The sequence below is a fragment of the Nelusetta ayraudi genome, unplaced genomic scaffold (assembly GCF_046127955.1).
Source record: "Nelusetta ayraudi isolate G7.1 ecotype Tasmania unplaced genomic scaffold, CSIRO-AGI_Nayr_v1 ptg000027l, whole genome shotgun sequence".
Classification (NCBI taxonomy): domain Eukaryota; kingdom Metazoa; phylum Chordata; class Actinopteri; order Tetraodontiformes; family Monacanthidae; genus Nelusetta; species Nelusetta ayraudi.
In genome coordinates, this window is record NW_027466077.1 from 1016467 (window position 1) to 1038553 (window position 22087).

The window sequence follows — 22087 nt, forward strand, 5'->3', positions numbered from 1 at the left end:
GTGATGCTAGCTGTGAGCGCGAGGCTGCTTGGTGAGAGGGCGTAAACCTGACGTCAAGGGGCTCGGCACGCGCGTTTCTACCTTTATAAATAACACACACCCTTTTTCTCATTTTGTTTTCCTCATTCTTCTTGTTCTAGTATTTTCAATGATGAACGTGCACGATGCCCTAAAACCTTCTGAAACAGTTGTGTTTGATTTATCCAGAGCTGTATCTGTCACTATTTAACATTAGCTTAGCAATAGGTCACATGACAATTATACCGAAAAATGTAGAAAGTGGCCTGTCTTCAGTCAAGTATAGGAAATTTCAACTCTACTACTGACTACATATTTGTAAGAAAGACACTGACACTTCAGCAACTTCATAGTCCAATTAAAAAAATTTAATATTTGTTGTCAAACAACAGCTTTTCTTTTGTTTTGTCTTCTTTTTTTTCTTTTTTTTTTAACAACGGCCTTTTGGTCCAGATATCTTTTTTTCTTCTTATACATGTTTGTGCTTTTTAAGTACATTTGAGAATGTTTTATTTTGTTCAAAGTGTTCAGTCATATGTTCAAATACACATATTGTACTATCTTATACAGCTAAATTATTACACTTGAGGTCACAATGGCTTTTAGTGGTTTTCCTTTGGGACTTCAATACTTTACTGGTCTTTGGCAGCTTTAAAACTCATTTCATCTTTAAAAAAAAAAAAATACTCATTGGCAAAGTGGTCTGATATCCTCGGTGCCAAGCTGTTGGCTCCCGCCCACTCAAAACATTTGCGACTACTTCTACAGCGTTTGCTTGTAATGGCTGTGAAATATTCAGAAGGTCAACATTTGCATTGGTTTTAAGAAAACACTACATTTGGCACCATTAAAATCCCAGAGAGTACACGAGAAGGCGCTGGAGAGCTGGAGTGAGGCGTTCACAGGCAGGTGCTGTACAGAGTCACTTTGTGGCTGATCTCCTCCAGGATCCGTCGCACCAGCTGCTCCAGCTCCACCAGCTCGGCGGCTTTGGCCTCCAGGATGTTTTGGTTGGACTCGTAGGAGCTCTCCAACTCTAGAAGCGAGAGGAAGTGACATCACACGCGAGAAACAAGTGCACGTACCCAGAAGGAAAAAGGAATGTAACCGATTACGCTTGGTTTTTCTATTTTCCTTTAGTGACAAATAAAAACATTATTCGGCCAGCATTTCCAGAAACATTAAGACGTGCAGAACAAACACTTAGACGGGTGGCAACCTTCGAGTCTATGCAGCTTGATGCTGCTCTGTTCAAGGAGTTCTCTGGCCTCCCGCTGCAGCTCGTCGGCTCTCCTCCTCGCCTGCAGTACTGACTCCCCTTTATCCACTGCCAGCTCCTCCACCTCCACCATCTTATCCTTCACCTCCGCGTCAAACTCCTTTGCGCGGTAGAGAAACAAGAAAAACAGATTGGTTTCCGAGACTGGAGGCAGCCAGCGAGGCGCTTTCCGAAGTGGTGAATGAGTGAATGAGTGAACAGAGTGCGTTGGCCAACACCTGCTGGGCCTCTTCTGCGTTCTGGCTGGCCTCGTTCGTCACCCTCTCCACCCTGTCTGCCAGTTGGTCCACCTCCCTGTTGTTCTGCCTCAACAGGCCCACCTCCCGCTCCAGCTGCACCAGGCGACCAGTGGTGTTACTGAGCCGCAGCTCTGACGCATCTGTCTCCAACTCCACCTTATGCCCACACACACACAAAAACGCACACATTGAAAGCAGGCGTCATTGAAGTCGTCTCCTCCTAGTGTGTGAAGCGTATTTCTCTGAGACTCACCGTGACTAACAGGTCCAGGGTTCCCCTGGTATTGTTCTGGGCCAGCTGGATGGCACTCATAGCCACGCTCTGAGCACGCTCAGTCTCATCCAGAGCCGCCCTCACGGTCTCCACCGTTTTGTTCAAGTTGGACGCCTGCTCGCTGTGGGGATCAAAGGACAGAGATGTCAAACTCGGTTGCAGTCTTGGTAATGATCAAACTTCCCCCCTTCCTTCCGTGTCACCTCGCAGCCTTGGCCTCCTTCAGCAGGGCTTCGGCAGCCTGGATGTCCTCGGCGCTCTGGCTCAGGATGGTCTCCACGCTGGTCAGCGTGCCGACCTTCTCCCTGATCTCGCTCGTCAGCTCCTGCAGCTTCTCCGCAGATGCAGGCATCTCCAGGGCCAGCACCTCGTTGGCCACCGCCTCGATCACGGAGGCGTCGGCCTTCTCATCTGCATCGGCGCAAGCAAAAAAACACACACAGCTGATCCTCCATGGCTCGTTTCTAGCGATTCCGTTTGCAGCGGGTGTATTGGAGGTTATTTTTTACTGTTGAGCAGGTCTCGGATGTCTTTGATGAGGCTGCGCAGCTGGTCGTTGCTCTGCTTCACTCTCTCTTTGCTGCGGTTAGATTTGATCAGCACCTCCAGAGCATTTGCCTTGGCCTCGTTTGCCCGGTTGTTGGCCTCCCACACCTGTTAAACACACGCACACACACATAGTTAAAGGTCCACAGTGTAAAATTTGGCTTGATTTATGATTTTTCTATTGTTAAAAACGTAATATACTGCCCATAATTACATTAGTAAAAGTGTACACTCACAGTAAAACAAACTTAATTTGGTTTTTCTACCCTTAGAACGGTTCTCATATATATATAAGAATATACATAGAGCAATTGTCCTACTTAGCTGCCATTTTGTGCCACCATTTTACCACGTGTGCCACGTTTCATACGAAACACGCTGTCAAGCGAGCTTCCTTAAATATCTCAGCTTCCTTATCCTCAAGAATTTTAAACATTGGATCTTTAAGACTGGTTCGCTCTCACCTCAACTCTTCAGAATTCCCATGACGGTGACTCACCATCCTGGAGAGCTTGTCCACCTCCTGCATTGCCGCCAGGATCTGCTGGTCCATGTCCTTGGCTGACTTGAGTGCGTTTTGTGAGGCAGCGGCGAGGCCTTTGCAGTCCCCTCCACCGCACTGGGTCGCTCCTCTGTCTTTGTCCTTGCAGCCCAAACCACCGCAGGGGGAGCCTGAGCAGCCGTCACCTTCGTCTGCACCACCGCAAATCTGCAGCGAGGGTGCAAACGGATGACTTGGTAAGTGAAGTCGTGAAACTAACAGCGTTTTACTGACTGTCAGCTTCCTAGAACAACTGAAAAATTTAGATTTCCCAGTGCTGAATAGGACCACAGTGTTGTTTTCTTCTGTGAAAATGGCACAGAAAGGAAGCTAAACTGCTTTCGTGTCTCCCCTCCCACCACACCTGTTCGCTGAGAGGCGACAAGTCCAGCTGGTCCAGATCGGCGGACAGCTTGTCCAGCTTCTTCAGGTTCTTCTCGTGCTTGCGGTCGAAATCCTTCTGGCCGCCAGCCAGCGCTTCCTCCGTGGTTTGCCGAGTGGCGGCCGACTGCTCCAGCGTGTTGCCTGGGTTGCTGGTGGAGATGTTTGCTCGGAGCTCGGACATCCTGGACTGCTGGTGCGCTTCGGAAATGGTGTCCATGGCGCCTGAGAACGTGCAAAAAAAAAGAAGTTTATTTTAAAGAGACTTGAGCAAATGACCCTCCTGCAAAACGAGCTCTTACCCTGGATGTTGGCGTTCTTGGCGTTGTACACTTCCTGTCGCAGCTGCTGGATGGTGCGCTCCAGCTGACTGATCTCCTCTGTCAGTGAGTCCAGGCTGGTGTCTGTGTCGTTGGCGTCGCCGTGGAGGAGGTCCAACAGCTCCCCGGTCGTGTTCAGCTTCCCATTCAGGTAGGTCATCACGCCGCTGGAGAATCAATGAGGATTTCAAGAGTTCAGGAAAGGTGTAACATTTGGCCTGATTTGTGATTTTTATCATTGGTAATAGTTAATATTAGTAATATACAGCCCATAAAAACATTAATAAAAGTGTGAACAATAAAAGTCATTTGGTTTTCCAACCCGTTGAACGGTTATTATTTATATATACGAATATATATATAGAGCAATAAGGGTCTTGCTCCCAGTTAGCTGCCATCTCGCACCACCATATTTGTAAGGAAGTCTGGTGTGGACAAACCAGTTCCCTAACAGCGCGTTTTGCATTTAGGGTGAACGCTCGCGTCCTCAAAATAAACCGAAGAAGAAGGTGAACGAGGTACCCAAGTTTGTGTGCACAGGCCACCATAGTTCACTGGCAAGCTCGGGAGAGGGAGTTGGAGTGTAAAAGTGCTGCAATTTAAAATGTAACCACTTGACGTTGCTGTTTCTTCTCAAAATCTCAGAATATTACAGATTTAACATTTCAATTTGTTTTTTAAAAAGTCACTCACATCCTGTTTGTGTACTTACGTGATCTGATGCATCAGTTCCTGGGTCTCCTCCAGCTTGGCGGCCGCGGGGTTGCTTTCCACGATGTCCCGCACCTCCTTGGCGTTCCTCTCCAGGCTGCTGACAAGCTCCTTGTATGGCGCCGTAACGCCGCTGCTCTTCAGCTCCGCCACCTGCTGCTCCAGGCGCCGCGTCTGGTTGGTCAGCTCGCCCACCACGGTGTCCCACAGGGCGAAGCAGCGGTGACAGGGCTCGCAGACGGGGAAGTCGCCCTGGTAGCCACGGGCGCACGTGTCGCAGCGCGGGCCAGACACACCCTCCCTGCAGGCGCAGTGGCCGGTGGAGCGGTGGCACTGCGGGCTGGAGATTCCGCGGGGGTCGCAGTCACAAGCTGTGAAAGACGGAGGAGAAGGGAGGGAAGAAGCAAAGGTTTTTAAAATGCCCCCCAAAATACCCAAAAATATACGCAGACCATTGCAATACATGGAGTTTAGAATGTTTCTTGGAGATACAAAAGCCAAGAGAAAATGTATTTTTCATTTTAACTCCATCACAAAATTGCAGCTGTGCTTAATTACTTTAATTCTTTCAGTCAGTAAAATTGTCCATCACAGGATTCTGAATTTAGATGTTTTCTCACTTTTCTAACAGGTAATTTATTCCCTAATAAATTAGATTAGATCAGAATAGATTAGATACAACTTTACTGATCCTTGCAGACAGTGTCCTCAGGGAAATTGAAAATCACAATGAATATCCACTGCTTATTTGCGAAGCAAAATGTTCCATTGAGAATAGGCCCTACAAACAATAATAACGAAAGCTGATGGTTCTCATGTTCCAAACTCTTTCTATTCTGGAAGTTTATTCAACCTCCGGCATTGCCCACACAATAAACCCAGACATGAACATGACCCAGAGAGTCAACCCCCCGGCACCCCACCACCACCACCATCACCACACACACACACACACACACACACACACACACACACACACACACACACACACACACACACACACACATAAAGGACTGGCCTCACTCCCCAGAGAAGAAGAGGTGGACCTGTGTCAGAGAGCAGGAATGCAGTTTTCGGAGATGTTTCCACCACCAGTTTATTTGTGTTATTTATGGAGCAAAAGGTAAAGGTCTGAAAAGTAGGTATTTTTGTTCTGGGTTCAAGTGTAGACAAGTATTATGGAAAAATCATTTGCCTGTTGTTGGTTTGAATGAATCACCACATGCGGCAAAAGAAGCCACCACCGGCCTTCCTACTTTCCTTAATCGGCTCCACATCTTTTGCTGCGTAAAAATGCACAGCACACCCACACAGTTCTCAGCACCGTCGCCCCAGATTTCCCACGAATCTGTGCATCCTGCGCGCACATGCAGGGCCGGGGTCCAGCTGCTTGGTATGGAGCTTAAGAAACGCAGAGGGTACAACGTGGGATTCCTACGTCCTCGGGGTGTTTGGCGCATGACGAAAATGGGAGGGCTGGGAGCGGCGGAGAACATCTGGTTCTCATGAGCCGGCCGAGAGGGAGAGGTCATTCCCAGATCCCCGGCCTCCTTCCCGGCCCCCTTTTTTTTTTCCCTCCTTCCCGACCCTTTCTGTTCCTGCGGGGAGCAAGCCGGCTTCCGTGAGCGCACTTTATTATTAGAGTATCTGAGGACAAGCTGACCGATTTCAAAGTCAGTTTGAAACCACTTTACAGCCACTGCACACACAGAACGATTCGACCACACAGGCAAAAACTCGTAGAGCTGAAGAACCACAGTGGAAAAACAGCAGAGAAAAAAACCCATCCACATTCTCATCATGCTCACTCAGGGGAATTACACAACCTATGACTGTGGAAGGGAAAAGCAGTAAAAGTGCAAAGAACAACACTAGAGTGCACCACGCACTTGAACAAAGAGGTATTTAGATCCTGGTGGGTTGACCGGTGTTGGATTTAATAATCTGTTCAGCAACTAAGCAGACATGCTCGTTTCTGTAACTGGGCAAGGCCAGTTGCTCCCAGGCCCCCAGACTCCAAGATGGCGGCTCATTCATTTCAATGAAGTTGCTCACCAAGCGCATACGCCGAAAAAGTGTTCGACTTCCGCATTAATGGGCGCCATCATGCCTCTGTAACTCACATCATCTATTTGGCCAATCAGAACAATTGTGAAGGTCACTTACAGGCACGTCAGGACGCAGCCAATCAGAATGAGCTGAGACACAGCAGCACGTACGGAGGCGTGATGTCACGTTGGGAATAAACTCTTTTTTTGGTGATTTTTTGGCCTTTATTTATAAACAGCTAAAAGACCATCAGTGTAAAATCTACAGTAGAAAGACACGTTTCGCCCGCTGATAAAACACCGTGGATGTAAAACAGCTGCAGAGGAGAAGCACGATGGGAATGCGGCCCCAGAGCACAGCACCAGAGAAACATTAGCCCTGATTAACGTTTGTTTCTTTGAGTTGACAGTGGAGCCTCGCTGACACACAGCGGTCCCTCCAATTTACTTTTGTTTCCGGAGGTGGGTTTTAGGACCAGTGATGTGTGCGGCAGTCATGATCCTACCGTGACATTTGACCTCTGGGTCACCCCAGAAGAGCTCTCGGCACTCCCGACACGTCTTGCCGCCAAAGCCGGGTTTGCACGAGCACTGGCCGGTGACCTGCAGCAAAGAAACAGAGGGGGAAAAACTCACTCAAACACATACACAACTGTTTGAACAACGACAGGCTTTGTTCAACTTTGATGTTCTCTTTAGAGTAGAGTGAGCTCTTCCACAGGGATTCCAGAAACTTTCTTCATCTGAGCGGAAAGGAGCCAGTAAACACAGAATCCCAAATATTTGTGTGTGAGTGAGTGTGTGTGCACACATAATTTTTTTATGCCCCTGTGTGCACACCTGCAGATGTGTGTGTGTGTGTGTGTGTGTGTGTGTGTGTGTGTGTGTGTGTGTGTGTGTGTGTGTGTGTGTGTTTGTGTGTGAATGTGGGAAAAAGAGACACACAATTCCCAAACAGCTGGGGACAATATATCAACACAATCACACAAAGCAGGCCTCAGTGGTCAGATGGTTTGGTCTCAGCGAGGCCCTGCAGCTTTTCACACACATAATAATAATAAAAAAAAACATTTGGAAGAAAAAAGTCCTGGCTGCTTCGCACACAAAGAAAACTTTGGCGAGACTGAGTTTGTTGATACGGAAGTGCATTGCTGCTACACTAGAAAAAAAAACAGGGCTCAGTATTGCGATATAACGTGATTGTTATAACGTGAAAATTATCACGAGAAAATGTGATAGTTTCATGTTCATTCATTCATTCATCTTCTATACCCGCTTATTCCTATTCAGGGTCACAGGGGTCTGCTGGAGCCTATCCCAGCTGTCTTAGGGCGAAGGTTATAACGTTAAAATTATGACAAAAAAATGTGAAATATTACGTTATTTTGTGATGGTTTCATGTCATAACATTAAAAAATTATGACGAAATAACGTGATAGTTTCATGTTATAACATAGAAATGATGACGAAATTACATGATGTTTTCTCATTATAACGTGAAAATGATCACGTAAAAAATTAGGAATAGGGTCTGATTCATTCTTCCCACAGTACAATCCCATGCATCTCAAAATCCTCCTCAAAGCACGCACACTAGTATTAATTTCATCGATGGTCCTCAATAAATTCAGGATCTCAAACCAAGTTAAAAGTAAAGTTTAATAGAATCATACAAAACGCAGTGGTGTTGTTGGTGGTGGTGGTCTCACCTCAATGCAGGAGGATCCGAAGGAGTGGACGGGGTCGCAGTCGCAGCGCTTGCAGCCGTCACCGCTGGCCAGGTTCCAAGTGTCTGCAGCGCAGCGGTCGCAGTTCTGGCCGACCACGTTGGGCTTGCAGGCGCACTGGCCGCTGTGCTGCTCGCACTCGCAGTCGTCGGCGGACTGACAGGCCTGGGAGGCTGTGCCAGGCGCGTGGCACATGCACTCTGCACAGAGCATGAGAAGTTTGTCGTTCATGGCTTTTGCAATTTGGCAAACACGTGTTAATGCTTATGGGCTCAAATTGGCATTTAATCAATCTTTTGAAGGTCCAGTGCGTGGAAGCCCGCCTGACAGTGCGTTTTCTAATTAGGTCACTGTCAGACGTGCTTCATTAAATACTGGGCTTCCTTAAAAAAGCGGCACAAGATGGCAGCAAACTAGCAGCAAGAGCCTCGCTCTGTGTACATGAACTGTTCTAAACAGGGATGCACCGATCCCCCTTTTCTTTTCTACAGAACAAGTAGAGTACAAGTACTTGCATTTTGGTACTCACTGATACCGATACTGAGTAGTTAATAAGGCCATTGCAAATTATGGAATTACTTTAATCCCGGTATCGGTACTGATAGACATTACTGGTATCGGTATCAGTGCACCCCTAGTTCTAAGGGTAGGGCAAAATCAAGCCAAATTTTACCAACTGGACCTACTGCACACACCTGTCTAATGACAATCTAATCTCTGCCAAGCAGAAACACTCAGACTCACTGCGGCAGCTCTGAGCGGCGGCGCTGCCATAGTAGCCACGCTTGCAGTTCTGACAGGCGTAGCCCTCGGTGTGGTGCAGGCACTTGAGGCAGGCGCCCGTCCGCACGTCGCAGGAGCCCGGGTCGTGCATGTCGATGTTGCTGTTGCACTGGCAGGGCATGCAGCGCCCGCCGGGCACCAGCGGGTTCCCAAAGTAGCCCGGGGCGCACTCGTCGCACCTGGCGCCTGCATGCAGCGAGCACAGAGAGGGCACATTCAGGTCAAGTTGGGTAATTAAAGAGACATGAGGAGCAACATGTGACACCTGCGTGAAACAAACCCTGGGTGCAGGGAGAGAGTTTCTGATGTGTGTGTGTGTGGTTGTATACCTTTGTAGCCAGGGCTGCACACACACACCAGCTGGTCAGCCATAGTGTAACAGCTGTCGGAAAAGTGGCGTCCACTGCGCGGCCCATCGGGGCACATGCAGGGGCGACAGTGGCCTCCTGAGCCCAACTCCGGGTCACCGTGGTAACCGTCCAGACACCTGCAGGTGAACAAACACAAAAGAAGGTGAGATTACAGGAGCAAAACATCTGAGCCTCGAAGGTCCTTGAGAAAATTATGCAAACAAATAAGCACACTGGTTAAATGTGATGCCAAAAGTTGCTTCCCGCCTCCTGTGGATGTGGCACAACAATGGCTTCAGAACGTCTTTGAGAAGTAAGAATAATTGCCTTTCTGTGTGTATGTATTCCAGCCATTGTGCAAGTACAAAAGAGAAGAGATCAAAGAACAGAACGAGCAGGAAGTGAGAGTCAGACGCAGTGACCTCACGCAACATTTATTTCAAGCATGCAAAGAGACTCAGAGGCATCAACATGATGTTACCTGGTGGTCGTCTACAGACATTGTGCACAAAGACCAAAGTGAATGTTTTTGATGCTGCAACTTTCCTGTACAACTCGGTGCTGCTTTTGCACGGCGCTTCCAGAGATCTGTGTCCAAGAACTTTAACATGGGAACGTTGATAGTTTATTGCAGGGCCACCCTGCGACAAACAACCACTCTACAACCACACTCTAGTCGATTCAAAGTTGCCAATTAGCCCTGTGCTTGTCTTTGAACTGTGGTAGGAAGAAAGTAGAATCCAGAGAGAATAGAATAGAACAGAATAGCATAGAGTAGATTAGCATAGAATAGAATAGAATAGAAAGCCTTAATTTATCTCACATTGGTGGGAGTTACCTAATTACAACATGTATTGCAATATAGAGAAGAAAACAATTATATGCATTTAAAAGAATAAAAGAAAAAAATAAACTATTTATTGAGTAAGAAAGGAAGGAAGGAAAAGAAGCCACGCAGACATGGAGAGGTTTGAGAATTAAACCATCAACCTTTCTGCTGTGAGGTGACTAAATCGTCCTAAACTAAACACTAAAAAAATAAAGTGGTTTCAAGGTGTCCTTGAAACCACTTGAAACAATAACATAGAATTGCAAATGAAACATGTGAAAACAGACAGAAAAAACTAAAACTCAGACTCCGCAGGTTAGCCAGCCGGGTCAGCTGATCATCAGCCTCCTACCTCTCACAGTGGTGCCCTGTGGTGAAGTCCCTGCAGCCCTGACACTCTCCGGTCTGAGGGTGGCAGCTGTCGCTGTGGCCATTGCAGTGGCACGGCCGGCACTGCGGGTAGCCCCAGAAGCCCGGCAGGCAGTGGGAGCAGTGGCGGCCGGCGACGGCCTGGAAGCAGTTGCACTGGCCCGTGGCCTCGTGGCAGAAGGCGTTGACGGAGCCGCGGAGGTCGCAGTCGCAGGCTGTCGGGAGAGGTTGGAGTCGGCGTCAACAGTCGTCCCGTAACGGTGAGAAGAAAGAGGGTCAGGAGGCGGTGCTTACGTCTGCAGCCGGCCGGGCTGAACAGGTAGGTGGCCGGGGCGCACTGGTCACAGTTCCTGCCCACCACGTTGGGTCGACATTGGCACTGACCGCCGCTGGCCTCGCACACAGCGCTGAGGGAACCCTGGGGGTCACACTGGCACGCTGGCCGACGAGACAAGGAGAGTTTCATTAATTTACTGGGGGATAAAATGCGCAGTTTTAGTCTGAACCAGCCAGTGCTCTTCAAGGTTTCAAGACTTATTTGTCACATGCATGGATGCACAGGTACAGCAGCAGCGAAATGCAATGGCAACAACTCCAGCATTACGCAGAAAAGAAAAACACATTCAATAACTCTAAATATGCTTTTTAATGAAAGGTGGCTATTTTTAGGAATTTAAATATAAACCGTGTTTGAGTTATTTGACACTTTTATTGTTACATAATTCCATGTGTGTTCATACGTAGTTTTGATGTCTTCAGTGAGAAAGTGCAATGTCAATAGTCATGAGAGTGAAAGAAAAGACATTCAATTCATAGGGTGTGTCCAAACTTTTGACTGGTAGTGTATATAAATTATACAAAATACCATATTTTCAAATGATGAAGTGTCAGACAGCAGGAGGTAGGAGTAAGGCGCTGAGCTGTCTGATACTGCAGGTAGGTTGTACATGGCGCTGTGGTCTGTATAGAGGGTGTGACTGCCTTGAAGCGTAACATGTCGTTACCCATGGCTCCTTTGTGCAGCAGCGCCGAGACGCTGAAGATGTAGTCGTTGCAGATGTCGGTCATGGGACTCTTGACGACGCTCTGGCTGCTCTCCAGGCAGCGGTAGCGCTGGAAGGTGTCCCAGGCCACCTCGCCGTTGACCCCGTTGAACATGTCCATCTCCCTGACCCGAGGGATCAGCACCAGCTGCACAGCAGGGAGAGGAAGGCAAAGCAAAAGCACAGATGTTAGACAACATTACCAGTGAGCGGAGCTCTACCTCTCCTCCCTTCTGCACCTCCCCCACCCTGCCCTAAGTCTTAGGTCCAGTTAGTGTTGTAGTCAAGACCACACCAACCAAGGCCAAGACATTATCAAGACTAGAGAGTCTTGAGACCAATACATTTGGAGTTCGGGAACAAGACAAGATCAAGACTGTATATATCAAATACAAACAAAACAGAAAAAATGACCAGTATCTTTTTTAAATTCAACTTTGCTACTAAATGGAACAACAACATCTCTTTTCAGCAAAGGTATCGTTTAATAATTTTCTTTAAAATTTTGCTACTTTGCCAACAATTTTTGAGTCATTTTAAAAAAAGAACTTTGCTTCATAAAATTTAAAAATAAAAGAACTAGGAATAAGTGTTGCTGTGTTACTCTGGGTCTCACAAATAGAGCGTAAAACAGCAGCAGCTGAATTCTTTTCTGTTATTATCGTGTCATTATAGTGTTGGCTGAGTCTTGACCGGCCTTGATCAAAAATCCCGAGTCCGTCCAGTCCGAGTCCGTATTTATCACTGTCACTGTTGAAATGCACTTATTTATTCTCCCCTCCACCCCACAAACAGCCTCAGCTCATTCTCCAGGCTGCACATGTACATAAGAATCTGTCCTTAATGGCTTGCCTGGGTAAATGAAGGTTAAATAAAAGAAACAAATCAAAAGTCTACGCACAGAGTCGATGAGCGTGTACGGGTTGTGGATGCCGCTGTTGGGCGAGTACTGCGGCAGGCTGAGGCGGACGGTGTAGTTCTGGCCCTTCTCGAAGCACACGGGTCTCACCAGCAGCACGTGTCTGAAACAAGGAGCAAGTCGGAGGTCAGGCGCGAGCCGTGATGGCCGGCGCGGCTGAGCAAGGGGAGGAGACGCTCGGCCGTCTCACCTGGATCCAGGCGGCAGAGAGATGGACTGGTCGTCTCCGCTCTGGATGGAGTTGCTGCAGAGGCCCGAGTAGGTGGGAGGGTTGAAGACGGGACGCTGCACTCGGACGTGGACCTTCTCCCACTGGTCTGGCAGCTGCACAGGCAAGCACACCGTTATCTGTTGCTTAAAGAGGGATTATTAAAACCTTCTGGAGAACAAATGTGTTCCTGCCGCAAAAGGGAAATAAGCAGGTAGAAATATAATGTTAGGAACCATGTTCTTTCAAGCATGAAAAACCACGAAAAACGAATTAATAGAAGTTTGCACAGTTGCAGCAGCATACACAGTGCCAAGAGATTTAAAAAAAAAAAAGTATTAAAAAGACATAAAGAAAATAAAAAAACAAATTATTCACATAACTAAATACATATAAGTATTTTATTGCACCTGTTATATGTTAAGTTAAACGTAATAATCAGATCATTCAAACGTCTTGATTGTATCTAATATATTGATGGTGCAGTTCTCTGTTTTGGCTTCAATAACATTTGAATAACGTTTGATCTTAGATTTTTTTTTTTGCAGGCACAACTTCAATATCAAATTCAAGCATCAACTTTCTGAATCAGCCGAGTCACCTGCGGCTCGTAGCGAATGAGCAGGTCGTAGTCCATGGAGTCCGGGACGTTGTCGATGTTGAACTGCAGGTAGTCCCCCTCCGGCACGTTGACGAAGCCCATGCCCGTCCAGGTGGGGCTGCGGTCCAGAGGGTAGGACCTCGGCACCAGGGTCACCCCCTGCAGGGGAGGAGGACGTCAGCACAGCGGAACAGATCTGGGCCGGAGAGAAGAAGCCATGACTCACAGGGCCGCGGTCTGCCTCCTCCGCCTCGTAGGTGTAGTGGTCCAGGGCGATGAAGTAGAAGCCGGACTCCACCTGGTCGCAGCGCCGGCCGAACATGTGCTCTCTGCACACGCACTGTCCCAAGTGAGGGTCGCAGCTGCAGGCACGGAGGCATCGAACACTTATTGCCTTTACACTATTTTCCATCCATCCATTTTCTCATCCTCATCCTCAAATTTTTAGCAAAAACTGTTTGTTTTTTTATGTCTGCAGGTTTGTTATTATTTAATCAGCAGTGCATTTGCAGTAACCCCATGAGATGTCTTGTTTTGTAATACAGGTTAATGCAGTGGTTCTCAACTGGTTGAGTCTCAGGACCCACTTTTTTTCCACTCATAATGAAGTCGCGGCCCAAATTTATTCAACAATAATTAAAACTTTCTGTCATATAGTAAATAAATCATGTCGGTGAAGACGTGTCCCCCAGACATACTCGTTGTTGACGGCCCCGCCCTGGTCGCAGTCACACGGCCTGCAGCCGTCCCTATCATTGGACAGGCCCCAGTGTTGCGGCTGCAGGGAGAAGAGCAGACGGTCAAACACGATGCCTCGTGAACAGAGGCGACGCTTCTCGACGTTTCCTCCTTCCGCACCAGGCACTGGTCGCAGTTGTATCCCCCGACCAGCCGCTTGCAGAAGCAGCTTCCTGTGTCCGGATCGCAGGAGTTTCCTCCTGGCAGCGTGCCCAGCTGGTTGCAAGTACAGGCTGCCAAGAACACACGAGCAAGCAGTGAACCGAAGATTCCACCGACTACTTGTCAAAGATATTAGAATTACTAGGCATGCACTGATACCACTTTTTAACAGAACGAGTAGAGCGCAAGTACTTGCATTTCAGTACTCGCCGATACTGAGTACTTAATAAGGCCATTGCACATTATAAAATGACTTTGATTTCTTTTTTCCAAAGATGCTCTGTCATTTGAACAACATTCCTCAGCATGTTTTTCTAGAACTGGATCACAAGTTTCACTGCAGCACAAAAACAAATTTAACAAAATTGTCACATGCATACATATACAACTGGAATCAGTGTCGTGGTATTGGAAGGATTTCATGAGTACAAGTAGAGTACTCCACCCTGGTACTGGTATTGGTATCAGTGCATCTCTAGTAATTTTTACCTATTAAACAGGACGAACAGAAAAGAATGAACAGAATTCCAGTGATCTTCCACTTTTGAAAGATAAAATGAAGGAGTTTTCACTGTAGCTGTGGTTCAGGTTGTGATTTGTGACTCACCCAGGCAGCCGTCAGGTCCCTTTCCCAGGCCGTGGTGTCCCTGCCTGCAGTGGTCGCAGCGCTCACCCTCCACGTTGGCTTTGCATCGACACTGGCCCGAGATCATCCCGGCGGCCACGTCGGTGCGGGCGTCGCACAGCCCGCCCTGCAGGGACCCTTCTGGGTCGCAGTTACACGCTGCACGGAGAGAATGCACACGACCAGCTCAGGGACGTTTCACGCACACTCGTAAACTCGCTCATTGTGTTGAAACCCGCAAAAGGTCACACGACTATTGTCAAGGGGTTTTGGGAACGTGGCGGAGGACGTTGGGAGCTGAAGGTTGCACTCAGAAGGTCACGGTCCCCCTCTCACACATCTCAGCAAATTCCACAAGCCGAGCGGTCAGGGCGCGTTAAACACCCACTCATCTTCTCCTCCAACTCGGAGGATATTTACACGTGAGAATGGACAAGATAATGAAAGGAAACGAGCAGCAGCGCCGGCGCGCAACTTCAAGGATGAGCCTTGAGCAGAGGGAAAGAGGTGAGAGAGGGAGGGAGGCGTCGTTCCCACTTTGGTCGCGCGCTCAGTAATTACGGCGACGGTGACGCAACGACAGCCTCTCACTTCAAAAGCTCTCAGCGCTCCAGATGGCGCGCCTCGCCTACAGAGGAAAGTATCCCGGAGGAGGCTGCACCGCGGCAGGGTCAGAGGTCGACTCACGCTCGCAGACGTTGGGGTCGCGCAGGTCCCGGTTGGGGTGCTGGTAGAAGAAGGGGGCGCACTGCTCGCACTGCCGCCCGACGGTGTTGTGCTGGCAGTCGTCGCACACGCCGCCGCTCACGTTGCCCGTCGTCATGTACACGGCCAGGTCGAAGTGGCACGACGTGGAGTGGTGGTTGCACTCGCACCCTGTGGGGGAGAGGGGGGTTTACTCCAGGTCGTGAACTTTAACGCTGTTAAATTCATCATTGATTGATTGATTGATTGATTGATTGATTGATTGAAGAAAGGGTGAGCGAGCCTGAAATGTTGAAAATGTTTGGTGCAACAAAGAAGAGCCATAAAACAGAAGGAGACGTGTGAAGTGGACTTCATACTCTTGCAGGCGTGCGTGTTTCTTCCCTCTGCGGGTCTCCACGGCAAATCTTGGTAAAAGTCTTGGCAGCGCTCGCAGTTCAGTCCGACCGTGTTGTGATTACACACGCAGTGTCCGTGGACCTGCGCACACAAACACAAAGAGACACCACGGTTCCGACAGTCAGCCTGGAACATCGTTCACATCGCTCTCGGTGTGTGATTTTCCTACCATGCCCTCCGCTCCCGTGGGCGCTCCGTCGACGGGGGCGCACTCGGAGGCGTGGCCGTAGCAGAAGCAGTTGCCGCGGACGACCATGTCGTACAGCGAGTAGTAGTACTTCTCGGTGACCTCCTCGCGGTTGTCGAGCAGGTTGTCGCCCAGCGTGTGGAGCTTGAGGAACTTGATGCGGAGGTTGGTGATCTTCAGCATGTCTTTGAAAAAATAAATAAATGGAAGCACAAAGATGAACAAAACAAACAGTTTTTGTGCGAAAATGTGCGATTGAGTGAAAAAAGATGCAGTCGCCAGCTTCTTGTGCGCCCACGGCATTCACCACATACTCAACATGAGGCCTCTGACAGTGCATGTGTGTGTGTGTGTGTGAGTCCGAGTGTATCGGTGAGTGTCCAAAGTGGCTTCCCCACGTGAAATTCCACACGGTTCCCTTCCTGTCTGAGCTCCTGAGGCTCACAGCTCCGGGAGGCCGTCAAACTGACTGATTTATGAAAGCTGCAAAAGAAAAGCATTTTTATGGAAATTCTGGGGAGGCTTACTCTGTATCCTCAGGCTGTAGGGGTCCTCGATCTTGAAGGCGGGGTCCAGAACCCGAAATATGACCTACAGCAGAGAGCAGGAGAGCGTTTTTTTTGTGTGAAACTATTTCAAACCCAGGATGCCTGAAAAACATCATTTAGCTGAACATGAATATTCCAACCAGGCGATGACTCCCTCACCTCTCCCTCGGTGGATGGCTCAATGTTGGAGTAATGCGAGTCGCAGATGATTTCGTCCACTCTGACCATTGGCCCCTTGGAAACGCCGGGGAAGGACAACTGGCAGTCGTAGGCAAAGTAACGGTACACCTGCCACGTCTTGCCAAAGTCCATGGAACGTTCGATCATCATCGCCGCCGGCCGAAACGTCTGGAAACACAAACATTCAGTGTCTTTACAGCTTCTTCCCTCATTTAAAAACACAACTCAGCTCTATGTTCTTTTCCCAGACACAATTGTTTCTGCGCTGGCGTAAACTGTTTGGTGTATAAAGCATTTTTTCATGCCGCCAGGCGGACACAATAAAAGGAAGTATAATTTTAATATCATGGCTAAGAGGGAGGGGGTTTATCTTTCCTGTCGCCAAATCCCAGAGCAGGATGGGACGGGGTGCTGGTGGAAAGTGTTCTAGTGAGTGTATGTTTTGACAGAGACGCCGAGAGAGAGTTCCACCAATCCATCTGGCTACCATCACGGCCAAAAGCAATAATTTTTCCAGAGCTCATCCCCCCCAAAACGCCCTTCCCTCCTCCCTCCTATTCCCACCGTTCTCCGGAGACCACAAGGATTTTCCACACTCACTCCAACACAGCTGTCCCATGTGCTGAGCTTATCTCCGTGGACGAGAATGGGAGTATCTGTATGTGAAATGTGTGTGTGTGTGTGATAGAGAGAGCACCTTGAAGGTCATGATGAGGTGAGTGAAATGAAACTCGGCCTCAAGGTCCAGCTGGATGGTCACATTCTCCACACCTGTGAAAGACAGAACGAGAACATAGCGCAGCACAGACTCAGGAAATTAGCAATTAAATGTCAGTGACACATTTTTCAACAACCCCGCTCTTTAACATATGTTTAATTTAAACATTGGCCAGCTTTTCCGCACATGTTTATGCAGCTGTCTGAGCTGCTGGCTTCCGTCACCCGTATTTTGACTTAAGGTATTAGCAAGCTATGCTGAGAATTTGTTTCGCTGCCGAGCTCATTGTGGTCTTAAAGGTGATGTAATAACAATAATATTTCCTCCCACAATTTGCACATTCAAAATCTTTACATTAAACTGAATTGATTTATATCGAATATAAAATTAATTCATTAATATATTAAATGTTTTTAACAACTCGAATGTACTCTTAAATCTTACCCATCATATTTAGCTGCCGGCAATACCATTGCGCAACCCATTCACAACAACTGCGTACTGGTTGCGTAGGCTATGAATCAGGGTCGCTTGTTCTATTCAGCTTTATTTATCTAATTCCTTTGTAAAAAGCCATCCATCCTGCACTCTATTATTTTGTAAAAGTATGTTCAATTAAAAGAGTCCAATGCAATTTAAACATTTGGCTTATTTCTAATGTCTATAAGGAACAAAACTCTTCAAACTATGTGAACCATATACTTTTTTTGAAACTTTATTTTAAGTTATGATTTCCCACTACTAGCGAGCCACTGGCCTGTGATGGTCATGGCCCTGGGCCCTGCAGGAGGCCTCCTTTATTTTTCTGAATGAAAGTGTCCAACACTACACTTGGCCTTGGCACTTGCGTTATCACTTAGCTTGCACATCAGCACTTAGCAACAGCTGAGGCCATGGAAGCGAAGGGTCGCGGTGAGGGATTTAAGAAATCCCGGAAAGTGTCCGCCGCTTCCTGCTGCTGGAAAGGCATCTGCACTGCTGGCTGTCGTTTCCTCCATGACTCACACCTCTGACAGATTCCCACCATTCGGACGTCGTGGACGTGTGCAGAATTACGTACACTCGCAGTTTAGTAAGGAAAGCGAGGGGATGATTTAACAGGCTGGGAACTTGGATTGTGTTACAACTGTCCACAAAAGTTGTTCATCGAAAGAATCTGCCAGTGCAGTTTTAACATCTGCTGGTCAGCGAGTCCAGCCATGACCACATCTCTTTCACAACCGGATGTTTTCTACACCCATGGAACAGGCACTTTGAAATCTGCCTTCAAAGTTTTTGTCCTTGAACTTTGGGGAATTTCTGTCCAAAAAGATTTCACACCAATAATTTAATTGCATTTTTTTCTGATGAGCAGAACGTTTCTTGATCATATCTATGATAGACATTGTTTGCCACCTTTTTGTGAATACTGATAAAAATCAACATTTTAATTTACTCTATAACGACACTCAATCAAATGTATATGGCAAAGAGAGTCAAAATTATTTATTTAAATTGTCTCAATCATCTCCCAATAAACCTACGTTTTTAAGCCAGATATTAAGCAGTTACATTTGCTTTTATTGTGTGTCATGAGGTTTATATTTATTCCTCTACAGCTGCTTCAAGGTCAACTAAAAGTCTCCTGCACTGTCTCATTACGCGCTTCCTTCTCTCCTACTTGAAAGGCCTGTCGAAGCGATGACACACATCTGTTTCTACGCACACACACCTGTTCTCCCCCCTCTTGCACACCTGTAAGCTCCTCCCCCTTTCACTCCCACTGCCCTGCTGCTATTGGCCACTGGCTCTGTGATCTCTCAAGCTCTGTCTAGTCATTAGTGAGCTCAGTTCCCATGAGAACGGAGGCAGCGAGAGCTCACACACTCGGGCCTGGAGGGCCACTGGACGCTCACCGTTCTCAGACTGCCACCAGGTCTTGAGGCGGTTGTGGGCGAAGGTGGTGACCACGTTCTCGATGGTGTGGCTGACGGGGTTGGTGTCCTCGTCGTACATCTCCCTGGAGTCGCAGATAAAGCAGTTTGTCTCCTCCTGAAGGACAGATCGTGCATGTTTAGCCCACAGAGGAAAAGGTTTTATTTTTTACCTATGATTTATTTTCATTTTTTCACTCTGCAGCATCACACCCAGTTTGTATCGAGATACAGGTATCCTTGTCTGCGGCGCATCTGTTTATTAATCTGTTTAGCGTGCATGTTCGCAGAGGCCTCGCCTGCTCGGCAGATGTTTTGGCGTGCATTCACTCACTCACACACACCTAAATCTCTCAGTGTTGCAGCGTGTAAACACACGGCGGAGGTATTCTCAACCCTTGCCAACCATCTGATGAAATGCAGAGGCGGACAAAAGTGGTGCCACTTTAGCCGTCGTTCCGTCAGACAAAAATGCCGGCTACTGTAAGAGCTCACACTGTGTGCGTGTGTGTGTGGGTTTCATAAGGACACCATTCAAACTGGGAGAAGGGCCAAAAGTCACTTTGATAAGGGGAAGCATCCCGTTCTGCTCGCCCCCAGACAGCAGCCACACAGGAGACGGATTGTGAGGAGCACACAGCGCTTTTATTGTGGAGAGGAATGTCTGAACTCCCGCACCACGAGACGACCAAGATACTAATGACTGCGTGAAAGCTGCCACACTCACACACAATCACACACACCAGACTCCAAACAGGCTGCACAGGCCCCATGATGTCATATAAAATGAAATTCCAAATCCCTTCCTGTCACCAATTCAGTTGTTAGAACTTAAATAAGGCAGCAGATGAGCAGCAGCGTATCAGAAAAGTTCCTCCCAAGCAGTCACGGCAAGGATGCTCTGAAAAAGTGTGTGGACTGTGAACGCAGACCGTACGGATACATTGTTGCTGCATTGCGACCGAGAGCGAACAAACACAATCAGAGCTGCAAGGAGGCAACAAAGATACATTCAAGTGCTGTGTAAATAGTTGTGCAGCATTGCTGCCACATCCAAACAAACGGTTATGCAGGCAAACACATGACTTTCATCTCCGGTGCAGAAAAATAAACCCCTGGGATATCAGTGTCACTGTGCAAAGGCAACAAAGTTCCGGGTTGCACAAACTTACCTCCAGGTGTCCCACGATGCAGAAGCGCTCGGGCTCCTTCAGGCCGCAGGTGGAGTTCACGCTAAGCTTGTGCGCGCGGCCGATCAGCAGGTCCCCGGTGGCGGGGTAGCAACTTCCCTCAGTGCACACGTCCGCGAACTCCGGCAACAGCTGCTGCAGCTGCAGCTGCTGCAGCTGCAGCTGCTGCTGCCCCTGGGGCCACACGGGGCCCCAGAGAGCGGCTGCAGGGAAGAGATGAGGAGATGGGAGAGGAGAGCTTAATTTCATTTCATTTTATTTTGAGAAATCACCACAAGTTTTAATAAACAACCCTCAAAGCAGCCTGTGACCCACATAACACTGAGGAAAGATCATTTTTAGACGAAAATCACGTGGATTCTCTGTGTTCGTGTGTCAGACTCTTCCTGCAGCAGCCTCAACTTCTCCCATCCTGCTCCCAGAACTCACTCAATAACAGTTTTCATATGGCTCTCATTAAGCGAAGAGAAGGGGGGAAAAACCAAAACAAAACTCATTGCCAGATGGAGCAACAGTGCGCAATACGAACCTCTTCCCGGCCATTTGAAGGAAAATAAAAACAAGCAGCGACTTAAACTCACCCAGAGTCATTAGTAGGTAGATCGGGAGCGACATGTCCGCGTGTGGAGCAAGCGACGGCGAGTCTCGTCGCCCGCAGTAGTGTCTCGCAGCTGAGCGTGCGTGCGCGTTATGACGCGCGAGAAGTCCGTCTGGAGCAGGAGTGGAGAGAGTTCTCTGGTGGGAGTGCGTGACGCCTTGCGACGTATGACTGATGAGGGGTGTACGGGGAGTGGGCGGTGCCAAACTCTAACTAAAAAACAAAACAAAACTGTTGAGAGTTCCACATTTGCTGAAATGATGAACTGCGCTAATTTTGTGACGCTTTTATGCTTCAAAAAAGGGAGGGGGGCGTTGCAAACATGTATAGTCAGGTTGGTTTATCATATAACGGTTGCCTTATTAGAGTTTAAGTATGGATTTATAAGCAAAATTGCATTTTAATAAAGTCATTTATTTTTCATGGCCATCCTACAAGTCTTAACAACAACAACAACAACAACAACAACAGTAACAACAACAACAACAACAACAACAACAACAATCTATCAGGAACATATTTATTGCTGTTTTTTCATAGAAAGTCAGTGGCACCATCAACACATATTCAATATATTCATATTTCCCGTAATGCTGCATTAGCAGTAGCTAGAGATACTGAGTGGAGTGGAGTGTACCCTTCAATGGATAAAATGATACTGCTGCCTGCCTTCATTTGTGAATAGACTCGCTTAAACTCGAGAATATAATGTATTACATCACTGCAAAATGGTTATCAAGAATTGAAAGCAAATTGTGAAATTATCTAATCAAATTTGACCTTTTATCTCATCCTCTGTGTCACCCAGTGTAGAGAAGAGTATGGCAATGCTGTCATCTTGTGGATTTAAAGAAGAACTGCTGCCAGAACTGTACCGCCCTGGATTTTTTTTTTTTTCATTTTTCGTTTTATCTCAATTTCTGTATTGATTTGTGCAA

The 22087-nt window shown here is 47.7% G+C and overlaps 1 protein-coding gene across 1 annotated transcript; it reads right to left on the reverse strand.

Annotated features, from left to right (window-relative positions):
* Positions 1-490: 490 nt before the first annotated feature.
* Positions 491-21287, reverse strand: LOC142890730 (laminin subunit beta-1-like). Its single transcript, XM_076029960.1, has 33 exons — positions 21133-21287; positions 20534-20754; positions 19344-19479; positions 17428-17501; positions 16710-16898; positions 16530-16593; positions 15985-16187; positions 15776-15896; positions 15399-15587; positions 14694-14870; positions 14045-14157; positions 13885-13964; positions 13413-13548; positions 13187-13345; positions 12568-12701; positions 12360-12480; positions 11420-11606; positions 10710-10853; positions 10399-10630; positions 9197-9354; positions 8829-9053; positions 8067-8284; positions 6864-6960; positions 4311-4680; positions 3581-3765; positions 3262-3503; positions 2856-3065; positions 2320-2464; positions 2014-2221; positions 1790-1931; positions 1516-1692; positions 1238-1397; positions 491-1054 (listed from the first exon to the last, which is right to left on the reverse strand). Exons 1-33 carry the CDS (start codon positions 21164-21166, stop codon positions 918-920), a joined length of 5388 nt encoding a protein of 1795 aa, XP_075886075.1. The 5' UTR covers positions 21167-21287; the 3' UTR covers positions 491-917.
* Positions 21288-22087: the final 800 nt, after the last annotated feature.

Excerpts from the sequence above, each read along its gene's own strand:
- LOC142890730 (XM_076029960.1), bottom strand. The coding sequence starts at position 21,166 with ATGTCGCTCCCGATCTACCTACTAATGACTCTGG. Across the intron at positions 16,188-16,529 it reads CTACAGCCTGAGGATACAGA|ACATGCTGAAGATCACCAAC; the intron begins GTAAGCCTCCCC and ends ATTTTTTCAAAG. Across the intron at positions 12,481-12,567 it reads TCTCTGCCGCCTGGATCCAG|ACACGTGCTGCTGGTGAGAC; the intron begins GTGAGACGGCCG and ends TCCTTGTTTCAG.